Source organism: Penicillium rubens (genome assembly GCF_028828025.1).
Source record: "Penicillium rubens strain IBT 27055 chromosome Unknown utg000003l_segment0_segment0, whole genome shotgun sequence".
In the NCBI taxonomy this organism is placed as follows: Eukaryota; Fungi; Ascomycota; class Eurotiomycetes; order Eurotiales; family Aspergillaceae; genus Penicillium; species Penicillium rubens.
The window spans coordinates 6116920-6131508 of NW_026890601.1; the positions used below are offsets into that span (position 1 = coordinate 6116920).

General features: G+C 52.6%; 5 protein-coding genes across 5 annotated transcripts; 2 read left to right on the plus strand and 3 right to left on the minus strand.

Moving 5' to 3' along the window:
- Positions 1–199: 199 nt before the first annotated feature.
- N7525_008557 (lysophospholipid acyltransferase family protein) lies at positions 200–1513 on the minus strand (the record flags this gene model as incomplete). The annotated part of the gene is made up of 2 exons (XM_002562612.1): positions 200–587; positions 654–1513. The coding sequence occupies 2 exons, from the start codon at positions 1511–1513 to the stop codon at positions 200–202; spliced, it is 1248 nt and encodes a 415-aa protein (XP_002562658.1).
- A 603-nt stretch (positions 1514–2116) lies between these two features.
- N7525_008558 (serine/threonine protein kinase CLA4) lies at positions 2117–6802 on the plus strand (the record flags this gene model as incomplete). Its single annotated transcript, XM_002562613.2, has 6 exons — positions 2117–2243; positions 2312–2426; positions 2484–3527; positions 4046–4126; positions 4221–6234; positions 6293–6802. 6 exons carry the CDS (start codon positions 2117–2119, stop codon positions 6800–6802), a joined length of 3891 nt encoding a protein of 1296 aa, XP_002562659.2.
- A 1645-nt stretch (positions 6803–8447) lies between these two features.
- N7525_008559 (uncharacterized protein) lies at positions 8448–10561 on the minus strand (the record flags this gene model as incomplete). The annotated part of the gene is made up of 2 exons (XM_061214422.1): positions 8448–10355; positions 10439–10561. 2 exons carry the CDS (start codon positions 10559–10561, stop codon positions 8448–8450), a joined length of 2031 nt encoding a protein of 676 aa, XP_061068853.1.
- A 209-nt stretch (positions 10562–10770) lies between these two features.
- Positions 10771–12813, minus strand: N7525_008560 (glycine--tRNA ligase; the record flags this gene model as incomplete). The annotated part of the gene is made up of 2 exons (XM_002562616.2): positions 10771–11157; positions 11227–12813. 2 exons carry the CDS (start codon positions 12811–12813, stop codon positions 10771–10773), a joined length of 1974 nt encoding a protein of 657 aa, XP_002562662.2.
- Positions 12814–13193: 380 nt separating this feature from the next.
- On the plus strand, positions 13194–14489 carry N7525_008561 (rRNA-binding ribosome biosynthesis protein RPF1; the record flags this gene model as incomplete). The annotated part of the gene is made up of 1 exon (XM_002562617.1): positions 13194–14489. One exon carries the CDS (start codon positions 13194–13196, stop codon positions 14487–14489), a length of 1296 nt encoding a protein of 431 aa, XP_002562663.1.
- Between the last annotated feature and the right edge of the window lie 100 nt (positions 14490–14589).

Below are 14589 nucleotides of genomic sequence, written 5' to 3' on the forward strand. Positions count from 1 at the left end.
TGGACGATTACAGTGGCTGGGCTGCACCGCCACAGAGCGCCACACTGCATACAACGAACAATAAGTGCATTCAAGTGCATTCATTCAACTCTGGATCTAACGAATGACCACTTTCAATGATTTCCAAACAATATAGAGCAACTAAATGAAATCACGTTTACTAGATTGAATAATTGAATATCTACGGTATCCACACCAGTCACTGCATCCAGCTTGTTACAAATTTGCAGAGCACAGCAACACTGACCAGCACCACAAAGATAAGACCAAGCTCACTCCAGTGATGTAGGCTACCATAGGACTCGACATATCCAGCCAAAGCAGCAGCCTGTTGGCCATCTACTGCATGATCAGCCTTGATCGACCCGGCCAACTCGGTTGGGAAGCGGCCCGTTTCGAAGTACTGATCCATAAGTTGATCCTTCTCGGCCCAGCGTGCTGTCATCCATTCCTCAAACTCCTTCTGGTCATCAAGAGGAATCTTTGAAACCTGAAAGCGTCTCCAATGCATATTGACTGAGGTCGGCGGTCGTCCTTGCAAGTATGTGGAGCGAAGAGTGAAGTATTTATCGGGATAGCTTCCCTTTCTATAGCCAAACTCGTGAGTATAGTTCTAGTAGCAGGAAAAAGGTATAGACGTGAAAAAAACATACGGTGGTCCTTCATAGGCCATGGTGCAGTCATACACCCAGTCTACGGTTCCCCGCAACTGCTGAAGACAGAAGAACAGACCCGTAGACCGCGGAAGAATCACGTGCTTGAATGAAGGCAGTCCTTGTTTCTCACCCCAAATGTCGCTGCGTCTCTTGGTATTGATGGACAGGTTTGTCCCTTCGGGGAAGATTAGCAGCCACATAGGATCGTACTGCGGGCGAGCTGAGTTGGAGCCGGTGTAGGCAGTCTTCAGCTTATCCAAACGATGTTGGAGCCTTGGCTTGTCGGACATCCACTTGCGAGCCATGAAGATAAAACCGTAGAACATCATGCCCGTGCCGACAATCGGGATGTACTTAAGCGACTCTTTCAAGATGATGAAGATGCGGCCATGCATCTGGTTGGTGTATGCAACCCACCAGAGGTAAACCCAGTCAGTGTATACCTGGTGGTTTGAGATCATGACGAGACGCTCCGGGAACCTCGTCTCCAGCAATCCATCTTTGGATAGATGGATTTGCCCACGCACGCTAGCATCACCACTGACCCGGAAGAGCGTTGGGGAGCTCCATTGGGTGACAGAACCGAGAACCAACCCAAAACATTGTTTTGTATATGCCATATATGAATAGTAGTAATATCTGTTGATCAGATACAGCGGGCAACCGATTAGTTGCGTCACACAGATCGCCATAATACAGCAATCCGCCCACGTTATCAGCAGAAGCGAGCGAAGTATCTGCATGGGAATGCCGTGCTTGAGACGGGGCTCGGAAGGTGGTTTGGTCGAGAGCTTCTGGAGCTCCCCGGCATCCTTAGTGGTCGGTGGCTTGCGCTGTCGAACCTCGGTAGGCTCCATGGTGGAAATTTGGAGGTCCGAAGATCCCTATTCTTCAGAGGTTGAGAACTGAGGTAGAAAGTCAAGTGTTAGACTCGAAGCTGATGCTTCTACAGCTGTACAGAGCCTACACACAGAAATGGTCTGGTCGGATGCGGAGATATTGATGATCGATGTTGGGCTCAACGCAACAAAAGCTAGACACAAGCTAGAAGATGAAATAATTTGCCATGTCCTAGGGAAAGGTTATAATAATAATAATAGAGATTGTGGGATCAAAATGGAATAAGTATTGGAGAGCTGGGTCAGTTGGAGTTGGAGAGTTGGAGGGGGGAAATCAGGCGGATCGTGTGGATCCAAAATGACGGTCACAGCCTCATAACGTCACCCAACTTTCTTATTATTTACTTGACTCTCTTTTCTTTGTGATTCATCCTTCCTCTGAGATCCCGGGGCTATAAAACCAACTCTTGTGTCAGCTTATTACACCCCAGGGCTCCAGTTCCAACCTTGGCGGAAATATGGCGCGTTGATGTGAGCAACCCAAATCGAATCCTCTTGACTGCAGTCCTTTTAGCTGATACACATGACTAGGGTCGATAGGCCTGCGATCCTCCTTACAACATGCTCCGCGCCATCCTCCGCAGGAGTCCCCGCCTCGCCTTGCGCCAGCATTTTTCCACGTCTCGACCACGTCACGAGATCAAAGACATCGGCTCTTTGTCTCAGCGCTTAATACCAAAATACCAAGGTGTGGCTTGGAGCTGTCCCGTTGGGCCAATCTGATTTGTTTGTTCGAAGACTAATGGATTCTGTCAGAATCCTGCGACGGAGAGCTCCTGTGTCTTCAGTGGCCAGCACCGCCGCGAAATATTTTCCTGGTGCGCAAAGACTGCGCCCCGGCGGTTACCGATTCCTTGATTGAATTCGTCAAGTAAGATTGAAGACATGCTCATGGGAAGCGACTCGGCACAAGGCTAACATCTACGAGTCATGTTTCCTCTGCATACCCATCTATCGCGGTGATTCTTGAGTCCAAGACTGCCGCCGAAGTACATTCTTCGCTCTCTTTTCCTGTCTACTCGGTTTCCCTTGACGAGAAAACGACGGCGCTTCACGATAAAGTCGACCTCACGGTGACCCTGGGCGGCGATGGTACGATTCTACATGCAGCGTCGGTCTTCGCGACCTGCTCAAACGTTCCGCCCGTTCTCTCATTCAGCATGGGTACATTGGGTTTCTTGAGTGAGTGGAAATTCTCAGAGTTTAAGCGGGCTTTCCGAGAAGTCTACATGTCTGGAGCCGGGGCAGGGGATCGGACCCATGTGTTGGAAGGTGTCCCCGGGGCGGGACTCACAGAACAGGAAAGTGAGATGGGTCCGACCGGGTGGTCATCCGTCCGGGGCAAATCTATGGGCTCTACGCGCGGGGCCCGCATTCTGATGCGCAACCGGTTGAAAGTAGGACTGTTTGCCGCTGACGGAACCGAAACGACACCTATCCGGACCAAGACCGACCAGGGCCAGGGAGTATACGTGATGAACGAGCTCCTAATCCACCGTGGCAAGGAACCGCACTTGGCTGTGGTAGATGTGTTTGTGGGTGGGCGGTTCCTGACTGAGGCTGTGGCAGATGGAATCATAATTTCCACGCCCACGGGAAGTACAGCCTACAGCCTGAGCAGCGGGGGTAGCATTGTGCATCCACTAGTCCCATCCATCCTCTTAACGCCGATTTGCGCGCGTAGCCTCAGTTTCCGGCCATTGGTTCTTCCTTCCAGCACCCCCATCACACTGCGGCTGAGCGAAAAGAACCGAGGGCGCGAACTAGAAGTCAGTCTGGATGGTGTTCATTTAGGTCAAGGGATGGCAGTTGGTATGGAGGTCCGAGTCTGGAATGAGGAGATGCGTCATGGGAAGAATGAGTGGCAGGGTGGTGTGCCCAGTGTGATGCGAAGAAGTGTGGGGTGCGAAGCCCATGAGGGATGGGTAGGTGGATTGAATGGATTGTTGAAGTTCAATCATCCATTTGGAGAGTTATAACGTATAATATATAATATTGTTTTTTTCTTTTTGAATATAATTAAGAATGAGAACAATCAAAGAATCAAAGAACATTGAATCGAAGAATATCAAAATGTAGAAACTGGGAGACCGTGGATCCTATCCGCCCCCCCTATGGGCTATTCTGATTGGCAGAGGCTTGTTTTCTGTAGATGAACTTCCAAAGTACTTCGGGCCCTATCTCAGGGGACATCTCCTCCCCCCTTTCTCTTCTTCCCTGCCACTTTTCTCGGTGATTCTTCTTCTTATTTTTCTATTTTATTCCGATATTGCGTCGTTTATTTTCGAGCATCCTCGCAGTGCGAGGACCGCTCCTGATTTCTAACAAAGGTACCCCATTCTACCCCTCCTTCGGTCTTCTGAATACTACTCTACTCTCCCCTTGTCTCGGGAAGCTAGTATGTTAGAGTGAATACCATGACAAAGAGAACATTGGGAATCGTTCTTTTGACTATCGTCTCCCCAAATGCAATTGCTAATTCTCGTTTAGTAGCGCGAGCCGGTCTGGAAGACCTCAGGAGTTCTCGGCGCATTCGTTTACCCACCCCCCTCCGCACCCCCTGCGCGACCTGTGAAATCCCTTGAACAATGACTTCGTATGGAAAGTACGTAACCGCACCATCACCATCTTTCTCCGAACCCGGTGACTTATTCACGCTCCATAGCAACATGTACTCGTCGGAGCAGTTCATGAATCCGGGGCCAGCCCCCCGGCCCCCTACCGATCGACCCCCCAAGTTGACTCTACCAACCAACAACACAGCCACCTCCTTCGGTCAGATGAGCTTGGACTCTCCGAGTACACCGGCTCCGTCGACGGCAAATCTTTCGCTTTTCCCGAACACCAGTAGTCCTTCGCTGGCTATGACTCGGAGTAATACCGGCCAAAATGGGATCTCAATCATCAAAGAAGGCACCGTCCGCTGCAAAGAGGACAAATTCTTGGCAACCTGGAATACACGTTACTTGATCCTACGTGAATATAAGCTTGAATTTTTAAAGAGTGATTCTGGCAAGGTAGTGATTACGTTCCCTTTGTCCTCGGTCACCGCTGTCGCTCGCTCCGAGGATTCCAAAATGGCCTTCGAGGTCACTCGCTTGGCCAATCCGAAGGATGCAAACTCCAAAGCCTCACTTCTTGCCCGCGATCTACCTACCAAGACCATCACTTGCGAAGTCAAATCCGATGATGAAATCTACGAGTGGATCGACAAGATCTACGAGCGCTGCCCTGGAATGGGCGGCGTCAGCAACCCGACAAACTTTAGTCACCGTGTTCACGTCGGCTTTGACCCAAATACCGGCGCCTTTGTAGGTTTGCCTCCCGAGTGGGAGAAGCTTCTGACATCCTCCGCTATCACGAAGGAAGACTACAAGAACAACCCCCAGGCTGTCATTGAGGTTCTTGAATTCTACTCGGATATCAAGATGCGCGAGCAGAACCCGCAATACTATGCTGGAATCAACTCCCCATCCAACGGTCAACCCAAGGCATACGGTAGTAGTGTCGGTAGCTCCATCGCACCCCCGCGTCCTCCACCACCAGGACCTATGCAGCGCCTTGATAGCAGTCAGTCGAAGTCTGACGGTTCTATGCGCTCTGCATCATCCTCAGTCGGACAGTCGGACCGTGCGGCAGACCACCAACAGCAAGTTGAACGGATGAAGGAAATGGCCGACCAAGAGCGTCGCCGTGTGGAAGAGGAACGTCGCAACAAGGAGGAGCAAGATGCTTATAATGCTTCCATCCCGAAGAGCCGTCCTAATATGGCTCAACAAGAGCTTGGTGGATATGGCGGCGACGAGGCATCACAGAATAGCCGCTATCAACCAAGCCGCCCCGCTCCTCAGGCTCCAGGATCTGCTGCACGCCAGCAAGACCCCCGGCAGCTCACAGCACAGCGTCCCGCACCAGCGCCACCGTCGCAGAGTCCCTACGGCCAAAACGCGCCCCGAGCACCGGGTGCTCCTCGCACTGATGACCGCCAAGGCTCCCCAAGCTCTCGCTACCCCCCCAGTGACCCTCGGGCCCCAGGATCGGCCAGCCGTCATCAGCAAAACGGTTCCAAGGGACAGGCCGGACCCCCTCCGACACGCCTGCCGGCTCCCGTTCAAGCTGTGAAGCCATTGAACATTGCCAACAAGCAAAACGGGAACAAGCAGAACGTCCCCGATGGTGTTCGCCAGGCCGAAGCTGCTCTTACCAAGAAGGCAGATCAGCCACGTCAGAAGGAGGTGCGCATGTCGGCCATGTCAGAGAACGAGGTCATGGAGCGACTGAGATCTGTCGTATCCAAAGACAACCCGAACGAGTCTTACAGCAAGCAGCGCAAGATTGGTCAGGGTGCATCTGGATCCGTGTATGTGGCGCGCGTTAAGGAAAGTGCACCTTCCAGTGTTGCCCACGAGCTTTACCGGACGTATGGCCCGCGCTGCCAGGTGGCCATTAAGCAGATGGACCTGCGCAGTCAGCCCCGCAAGGAGTTGATCGTCAACGAAATTATTGTCATGAAGGACAGCCAGCACCCGAATATTGTCAATTTCCTCGACTCGTTCTTGCAGGAATCAAGCAATGAACTCTGGGTTGTCATGGAGTTCATGGAGGGTGGCGCGTTGACTGACGTGATTGATAATAACCAAGTAATTACTGAAGGTCAGATCGCGACAATTTGTGCTGAGGTATGTTCTTTTTTCATCCAATGTTGTTTTCATCCAATTACTAACGTTTTACCCCAAGACTTGCAAGGGTCTGGCCCATCTGCACAACCAGAGCATCATTCACCGTGATATTAAGAGTGACAATGTCCTCCTCGACCGTGTCGGCCACGTCAAGATCACCGATTTCGGCTTCTGCGCCAAGCTGACCGAAACCAAGAACAAGCGCGCCACCATGGTCGGCACCCCTTACTGGATGGCACCCGAGGTGGTCAAGCAGAAGGAGTACGGCCCGAAGGTCGACTGCTGGTCGCTGGGCATCATGGCCATCGAAATGATCGAGTCAGAGCCCCCTTACCTGAACGAAGAGCCCCTGAAGGCCCTCTACCTTATTGCCACCAACGGAACCCCCCGTCTCAAGAAGCCCGAGAAGCTCAGCAAGGAGCTTAAGTCTTTCCTGAGCGTCTGCCTCTGCGTCAACGTTCAGAGCCGCGCTTCCGCGGATGAGCTCCTCGCCCACGAATTCCTGCAGACCGGATGCAGCCTGGCTAGTCTGGCTGAGCTGCTCCGCTGGAAGAAGGCCACTGGCTAGTAAATACCTGAGGTTTCCGTTCTGCTCTTTATTTACCGCAACATGGAGCAACATCTGGGTCCTATTTACGCATCTTCATTTAGATGTCCATGTCTCACTTGCATTCTCACAGGAGCCGCTCTCTTCACGTGTGTGCTTCATTCCCCGTCTCCTCGATTGCACTCTTGAAGATATCATTGCTGCTCTGCTCTTTTTACTTACCATACAACCCTGGGCGTGGATAATCTGGCGTTTCATCTGTCTTTTTTTCTTTTTTCCCCTTTCCAACTTTTCTTCGATGCCTGCACAAAACAATACCATGTTTCCCCCCCCATGACGTTCACGATTTGCAACTTGCACTGTATTATGTGCCCTTGCACAAAAGCGAAGAATAGTTTAAAATCCAATGTGACTTTGACTCAATTTCTTCAAAACCAATACTTTTACGTTATAATAGCCCTGGAGGTGTATGTAACCTTGGGCTCTTTGCCGTATTTGGCTACGCAGTCCAAAAAGATCAAATACATGTCTTCATATAACCTTCTAAGGTCGATTTCATACATGGTTGTCCTACATGACTCGAATTCATGAACAGAACAGTTACTTACATGCCCTATTCGCAAGATAATGTCTGACTGCTGCCAAAGAATATGGCAGATGGGCCTCCTTGGACGAAATATTGCATGACAGACCAAGGCCAACGTCTGACTGGCGCAACCGGGTCATGCTATCATGGACGCCCTAAAACTCGACCTTGTTGACCGTGCCCATCCAAACGGTGGAGAGAACATTCCGACCTTATGCCAGGCTATCTACATCGGGAATTGATGAAGGCGTACACGGCGTTCTGCTCACATTGTTACAGGAATACCCGGAAACCCTACTCCTTTGTTACTACTGGACTTTGGGGCTGCGGCGCCTTTGGGGGAAATAGACAGGTTAAGGCGATAATCCAGTGGTACGCTGCATCCCTAGCAAATGTGCTAGAGCTTCGATATGTCCTAGGTGGGGAAGAGCAGAAAGTATTTAGAGATGTCTTTGACGTGCTTGTCCGTCTGGGTACAGACCTCCAGAATGGGAAAGCCGCTGTTCCCAAGCCAGATGAGATTTTCGAATATGTTTTACAAAGCCTGTAGGGAGTATTGGCTCTATGCTCTGGCGGAGATTACCGGGTCACCTTGTTTCCCATCTCATTTCCTTTGTAACCTGGGAGCTTCACAATGTTTAGAATGCGAATAGAATGGAACTATACCTAGGTAGACATTACCTCGCAAGACTCCTAATCGTCTGCTTCCAAAATCCTTCAATCTTTCCCTTTCTGTCTAATTGAGTCATAATTAGTTACGACATCCCATTTTGGGCCTAGGTAGTGATGAATTGAGGATCTATATAGGGGATTGTGCTATCGAATAGTAGAAGAGAGCTTTATATGTATACGTACTTTTTAACAGAAACAATATGCCACTTAAGGGTATAAAGTAAGATACCTTTTCGATGTCTTTGATTCTTCTGTCGGTAGCAAGACAACATGGAATAGAATCTAACATATCATTAACAAGCGTAAAACTAGTATCTAGCAATTCATAGTACATAAAGAACAAAAGAGATCCAAACCCTCAGCCTCTTCCCTTCCCCAATCCCAATCCAAGATATAAAAAAAAGGAAATCAAGGCAACTCATCCCTCACAGCCCTCCCCAATCCCCCACAAGCCTCACCGAACAAAACCCCAAGAAGAACACTCTCCCCTTCAGAAGCCGTCCAGCGACCCGCATCCGCAAGCCTCTGTTTCCAAACACTCTGCTCAGACGCAGAAAGATCCTTCCAAGCTTGCAGCTTCTCCTCCTCAGACTGCTCGGCCTCGCCCGACGCAGACACAGCAGTCTCGACAATCACGCTCTGTTCGGCATTTTGCCCTGCACCGCACCGTACAATGACAGAGAGGGACTGCGGCGCGACAGTTTCCAGATCAGCTGGTGCAGCGCCGGCACGGTGTACGCGGTCCAGGATTTCGCGGAGGGATTCGATCTGCGACTCCGTGGGGACAATTGTCGCCACGGGGGTATCGGTATCACCCCCGCTTCCACGAGGCGCAAGCAGGGTATCGAAGTACGTCAGCTTATCCCGTGGAGGGATAACGTATTCCCGTGCGATAGCTCCGCGGATACTCTCTGGGAGCCACTCTGTGGCGCCGAGGACAGGCGGGGTTCCGCCGCGGATCTCGGCGAAGGCGAGCATCGCCACGCAGATTGCGGATATGGAGAAGAGAAGGACGATGATGCTGTAGATTAGTTCCCAAATTTCGGCGGGGCCCGGGGTGACGAGGACGTAGCGTGGGGTGCGGGAGGAGGTTGGGAAGGGAGACAGTGGGAACGTGTGCACGACGACTGTGTTGCCCATACTGACGGAGGCGAGCTTGATGTTCTGCGGGCCGACGTCTGGGGTTACGGGGTGCGGGGGCGCGATGAAGGTGGAGAAGGTGAGTTTTGTCATTGAGAAGGGGTGCACGTCGCGGAGAGTTGTGTAGGGGCGGAAGTTGCTGTAGCCGCGGTTTGGTCCGTATTCTAGGGTGAATAGAGGGATGGAGTTGTCGCTGCCACTGGCTGCGATGACAGTCTGTTGTTGGCCTTGCGGGTTCGTCCCGAGTTGGCAGATGTCGAGGCCTAGGCCGATCTTCACGGTTCGAGGAAGCTTGCGACGTTGTAGAACTTTGGACTTGCTTGATTTGGCGCTGGGGAGTTGAAGAAGCACGAGCTCGCTACCACCGCGGTTTGGGGCATTCTGGAGGAGGAGCAGGGTTCGGGGCGAGAGGAACCGCAGCGCGCGGAACTTGGGCCGTGCCGTGCGGGCTCCGCTGGCGGGCAGAGGAATATTATAAACGGAGCGGACGTCGGGGGAGCTATTGGAGGAGCTAGAGCACGAGATCTCGCCAACCATGACGTCTGTGCCGTTCGTATAGGCCACAAGGAACCGGCCGTGTCCATCGTCGGTCTTCTCCAAGTCGTGTTCGAGGCTCACAAAGTCCATATCCTCGGCCTCTTCATTACTGCTTAATTGAATGCGGCCAATTATATCCTTCTCGCTGGGAGTCTCCGTGGCGCGGAAGAACACGATCTCACCGGATTGTGCCAGACCCGTCGCAACAGCTCCGATCCGTGTGTGTTTCTCGGTGCCATCCTTCCCTTTCGGCCACGGCGAGAGCCTCGTCACTCGCTGGTAAGTATCTGAAGAGCCAGGCCCGTTCTTCGTTCGGAAGAGTGATGCTTGCGATAGAGCTATGGCCCTTCCAGGAATAACCTCTTCCTCAGACTTGGCGTCCTTTTTCGCCTTCTCGTCCTGCTTGCGGTCTTCGGTGGTCTTCCGCGGCGCCTCAAACCGGAATGCGCGAAGATGTTGATTGTTATTCTTTTTCTGTTGCTCCACAGAGCTATTGATACCAGCCAGAGCAACAAGCGAGCCCGCCTCGTCGCCAGCCAGTGGGGCCGCAGCCAGCGAAGTTACTGAGTCTTCATCGCGCGATAGGTTCAATTCAACGGCCTCAGTGATCTCGTCGCGACGCGACGTGTCAAGCAGAGACTGTACGGAAAGCAACTATTAGCATTTGCACGTCGAGGAGGCGACTTTCTCGAAATGGTGGGACTTGCGATCTTGTTTCCAACTCCGCTACGCCCCTCGCCGCCTCCACCGCCGACTAGGAGCCGACCGTTGTTGCGCGGGTCGAAGTCAGCAGCAAAGAGCGGACACGAAAGTGTCAATTTGGCGGAGTGTACTGTGGGCGCCATAGTTGTTGACAAAGGAGAATGAAAAGAGGACAGATCGATGACGGAGGTGCCCCGGATTCTTGGCGCGGTGTCCGGATCGGGGCGAGTTAGCGTGAAGGAAAACTATATTGTATAGATCTAAAAAGGTGGAACTCTCTATTTGATGTTGGTAGAAAATATAACCAAAAAAAAAGTAAATAAATAGTATTTTATGATGCACTCTAGCCATTCTAAGCCTCGATTTCCTGGGAAGTGAACTCGGGCAGGCGCTTGCGGATATCCTCCCATGTCTCGTCGCCCTCAACAAGCGACTTGACAGCCTGTAGAATCTCGTCCTCGCTGGCACGGACCTGCTTAGTGGTATCGCGATCGCGCAGGGTGAAGGTGTTGTCCTGAACGGACTGGAAATCCACAGTGACACCGAAAGGTGTGCCCAGCTCGTCGTTGCGGGAGTAACGCTTACCGATACTGGCGGAAGAGTCATCGACACGGTTGGAGACACCGGCCTTGCGCAGCTTCGAGGTCAGACGCTGGGTCAGAGGCTTGAAGGAGGCGTGGGTGGAGAGGGGAACCAGCAGGACCTTTGTGGGGGCAATGGCGGGAGGGAAAGAAAGGACCTATAGCGATCGTCAGTGCTAACATTCACGGCGAAAAAAAGCAAGAAATATACAAAAGGGAAGACTTACACCACGGGTCTCGTCACCGGCGCGGTACCAGTAGGAGTGCTCAATGACACTGTACAGGATACGTCCAATACCGAAGGACGGTTCAATAACGTTGGGGGTGTACTCGCGGACATTTTCAACACGAGTGCGCTTCTCAATCTTGATCAAGTCCTTCTCGATCTCAACCTTGCCAGACCCAACCCCCTCAACATCGACCTCAATCTTGCCGTCCTTCTCAAGGTCAAGAGACAGCTTCTCGCGCAGGTCCTGGGACAGAGCCTCAATAGCTGCTTCGACGGTCTTGGCGTCCTTCTTGAAACGGGGACCGAACTTCTTCTTCTCAAGATCAATCTGGTACTCCTCGATACGGAGAGGCTCAGCACGGGTCTGGCGCACGACGAGAGGAGCACCGGTCTTGTCCTTGTGGACAGTCAGGTCGTAAGCGGAGCGGTCAGCACAGCCGACACACTCGATCCAGCCATAGCTGGTCTGCAACTCGGCATCCCAGCAATCAGTGGCGTAGTGAGCCATTTCATTGGCCATATGCTGGCGGAAACGCAGCTTGGCAGGGTCAACACCCAGCTTCAACAGGAAGGACTGAATGCGGGCCAAGAAATAGCCCAGAGTCTCGTTGTCGACCAGTCCGGTCTCAACGGCCTTGCCGACAGTCATCTTGGTCAGATTTGTGCTTCCGGACAGCTGCACGTTCCGGTCGAGCAAGGACAGCTCAGTATCCTTGACCTCGTCAAAGCGAGAGTGCTTCTTGCCACCCTCCGGGTCGACGTAGTGCTCAATCTCGGCCATGAGGAACTCACGCACACGCAGGAGACCCGCACGCGGGGAAATCTCGTTACGGAACGACTTGCCAATGGAGGCAGAGGCGAACGGCATCGACTGCTGGTTGAACTCCAGGAGCTTAGCGAAGTTCAGGAACTGACCCTGGGCGGTCTCGGGACGCAGGTAGCCGGGCATGTTGGAGCTAGGGCCAATAGAGGTCTGGAACATGAGGTTGAAAGAGACGGGAGGCAGCACCTCGCCGCCGGTGACGGGGTTGCGGATGTCATGCTTCTTGATGAGTTGCTCCAGCTCGGGGCCACCGTAGTTGTCAATTTGTGCGAGGGTCTCCTCGTACTCCTTGACCAGCGCATCATCCAGCTTCTTAGCCTCGGTGCTCTTGGCCTTTCTCTTCTTCTTGGCCTCCTTCTCCTCATCCACCTCAATTTTCTCGCCGCGCGCCTGCTTGTCTCCCTTGAGGCGGGCCTCGAGCACCTCCTCAACCAAGTGGTCGGCACGGAAGATCTCGCCAGTCTTGGGGTCCTTGCACATCCAGTCGGCGAACTTGTCCACGTGCCCGCTGGTCTTGAGAATTTCGTGGGGGGTCAACATGGTAGTGTCGACCTCGAGCATGTCCTCCTCGAGCACGAAGTGCTTGCGCCACAGGTCGGTCATGTTGGCGATCAGGGCGGTTCCAGGTGGGCCATAGTCATACAGACCAGACACACCACCATAAATTTCGAAGGAGGGGGTGTAGAACATGCGGCGACGGAGCATGGAGTCCAGCACCGTGCGGTCGACGGCCTGGCCGGTCTTGGTGTTGACGGTGGCCATCTTGACGTTTCGTTTCAAGGTCTTCGGGGGAGGGGTGTAAGTCCTGAACTGAGTCCGAAAGAAAGACGGAGGGGAAAGAAAAGAGCGGGGGGGAAATCGCAGGCGCGGCAATTGAGTCATCCACTACGCAGCCCCTCAGGCACCACCGAGAGGACAAAAGACAAAGGGTATAGTACGAGAGAGAAGGACCAATTGGGCTGGTCTTTTTTCTTTTTCTTTTTATTTATTTTCCTATCTAAAAAGGAGGTCTCCAAGTCACAAGATCGAATCGCAGATTGTCGCTCCGGGGAAACGATTGTCCGAAATAATTTATTTCTCGGCGATCTTTACATTTTCCAGTGACCTTCAACAGCAGCACTCTACCCTCTCAGCGTTCAAAAATGGGTGTGCCTGGCCGATCTGGACCGCCTCCGGGCGTCATGGGCGATATTAAAACCGGCAACAAGCTGCGCCGGAAGATGAACCATGTCAAGCGCAAGAGAGCCAAAGATGCCGCGCGCCGAGAGGAGCGCTACGCTTTCAAGAAAGAAGAAGCCAAGAACCCCAAATTGAAAGAAGAACGACTCCGCCGCAACATTCCTCTGACCCTCGAGCGGAAACGTGTTTGGAACGAAGCCGACAATGACACCGAAGAAACTGGTCTGGGATTGAGCGTTGACGTTGAGCGCATCAAGCGTGCTAAGAAGGAAGAAGAAGACGAGCTCAATCGGCCATTGGAAGAGGGCGAGGATGACAGCGAGGTTCCAGAATCAGACAACGAGTCAGTCGACAGTATGCTCGAATCGGACAACAGTGAAGACGAAGATGAGGGTGAGGAAAAGAACGAAGACCAAGATGCCAGCCGCGGCCGGAAGAAGACCTCTCTCCGAACCGCGACAGAGCGAGCCACAAGTCCTACCCAGTCCACACGCAGCACAAACCTCAGCCTCGCTCCTGAAGCATTGGCCGCCAAATTCCCTACACTCTTCACCGAGGGACCCCCACCCACCCCGAAAATCCTCATCACCACCGGCCTCAACTCTACCCTTCACGTCCAAGCTGAAACCCTGACCGATGTGTTCCCGAACAGCGTGTATATCCGGCGCAATGCGCACCGGTACTCGCACAAATTCTCAATCCGCGAGATTTCCAAATTCGCCTCAAATCGTAATTTCACGGCGGTCGTCGTGTTGAATGAGGACCAGAAGCGGCCCTCTGGGCTAACGATAGTGCATTTGCCAGTTGGCCCGACTTTCCACTTCAGCATCAGCAATTGGATCGATGGGAAGCGGCTTCCTGGACACGGCCGAGCCACCGACCACTGGCCCGAGCTGATCCTCAATAACTTCCGTACTCCTCTCGGTCTTTTGACTGCCCATTTGTTCCGCACACTCTTCCCGCCTCAGCCGGAATTCGAGGGCCGACAAGTCGTCACTTTGCACAACCAACGTGATTACATTTTCGTCCGTCGTCACCGCTACGTCTTCCGTGAGAAGCGCGAGACCGAAAAGGCTGTTGTTGGTGCTGATGGCAAGGAAATGGCCGGTGCCGAGGGTATCCGTACCGGTCTACAGGAACTAGGACCTCGCTTCACCTTGAAGCTGCGTCGTGTTGATAAGGGTATCCAGCGTGCCAGTGGCCAGGAGTGGGAATGGAAGGGTGGAATGGAGAAGACGAGAACCCTGTTCCAACTGTAACTATCTTTTTTTATGTTGCTATTCTCGGTTTTGCATGGGGTTCAAGGGGAGTTATATCCAAAAGCTTGTCTGGTTTCATTGCAATGGACAAAATTCACGT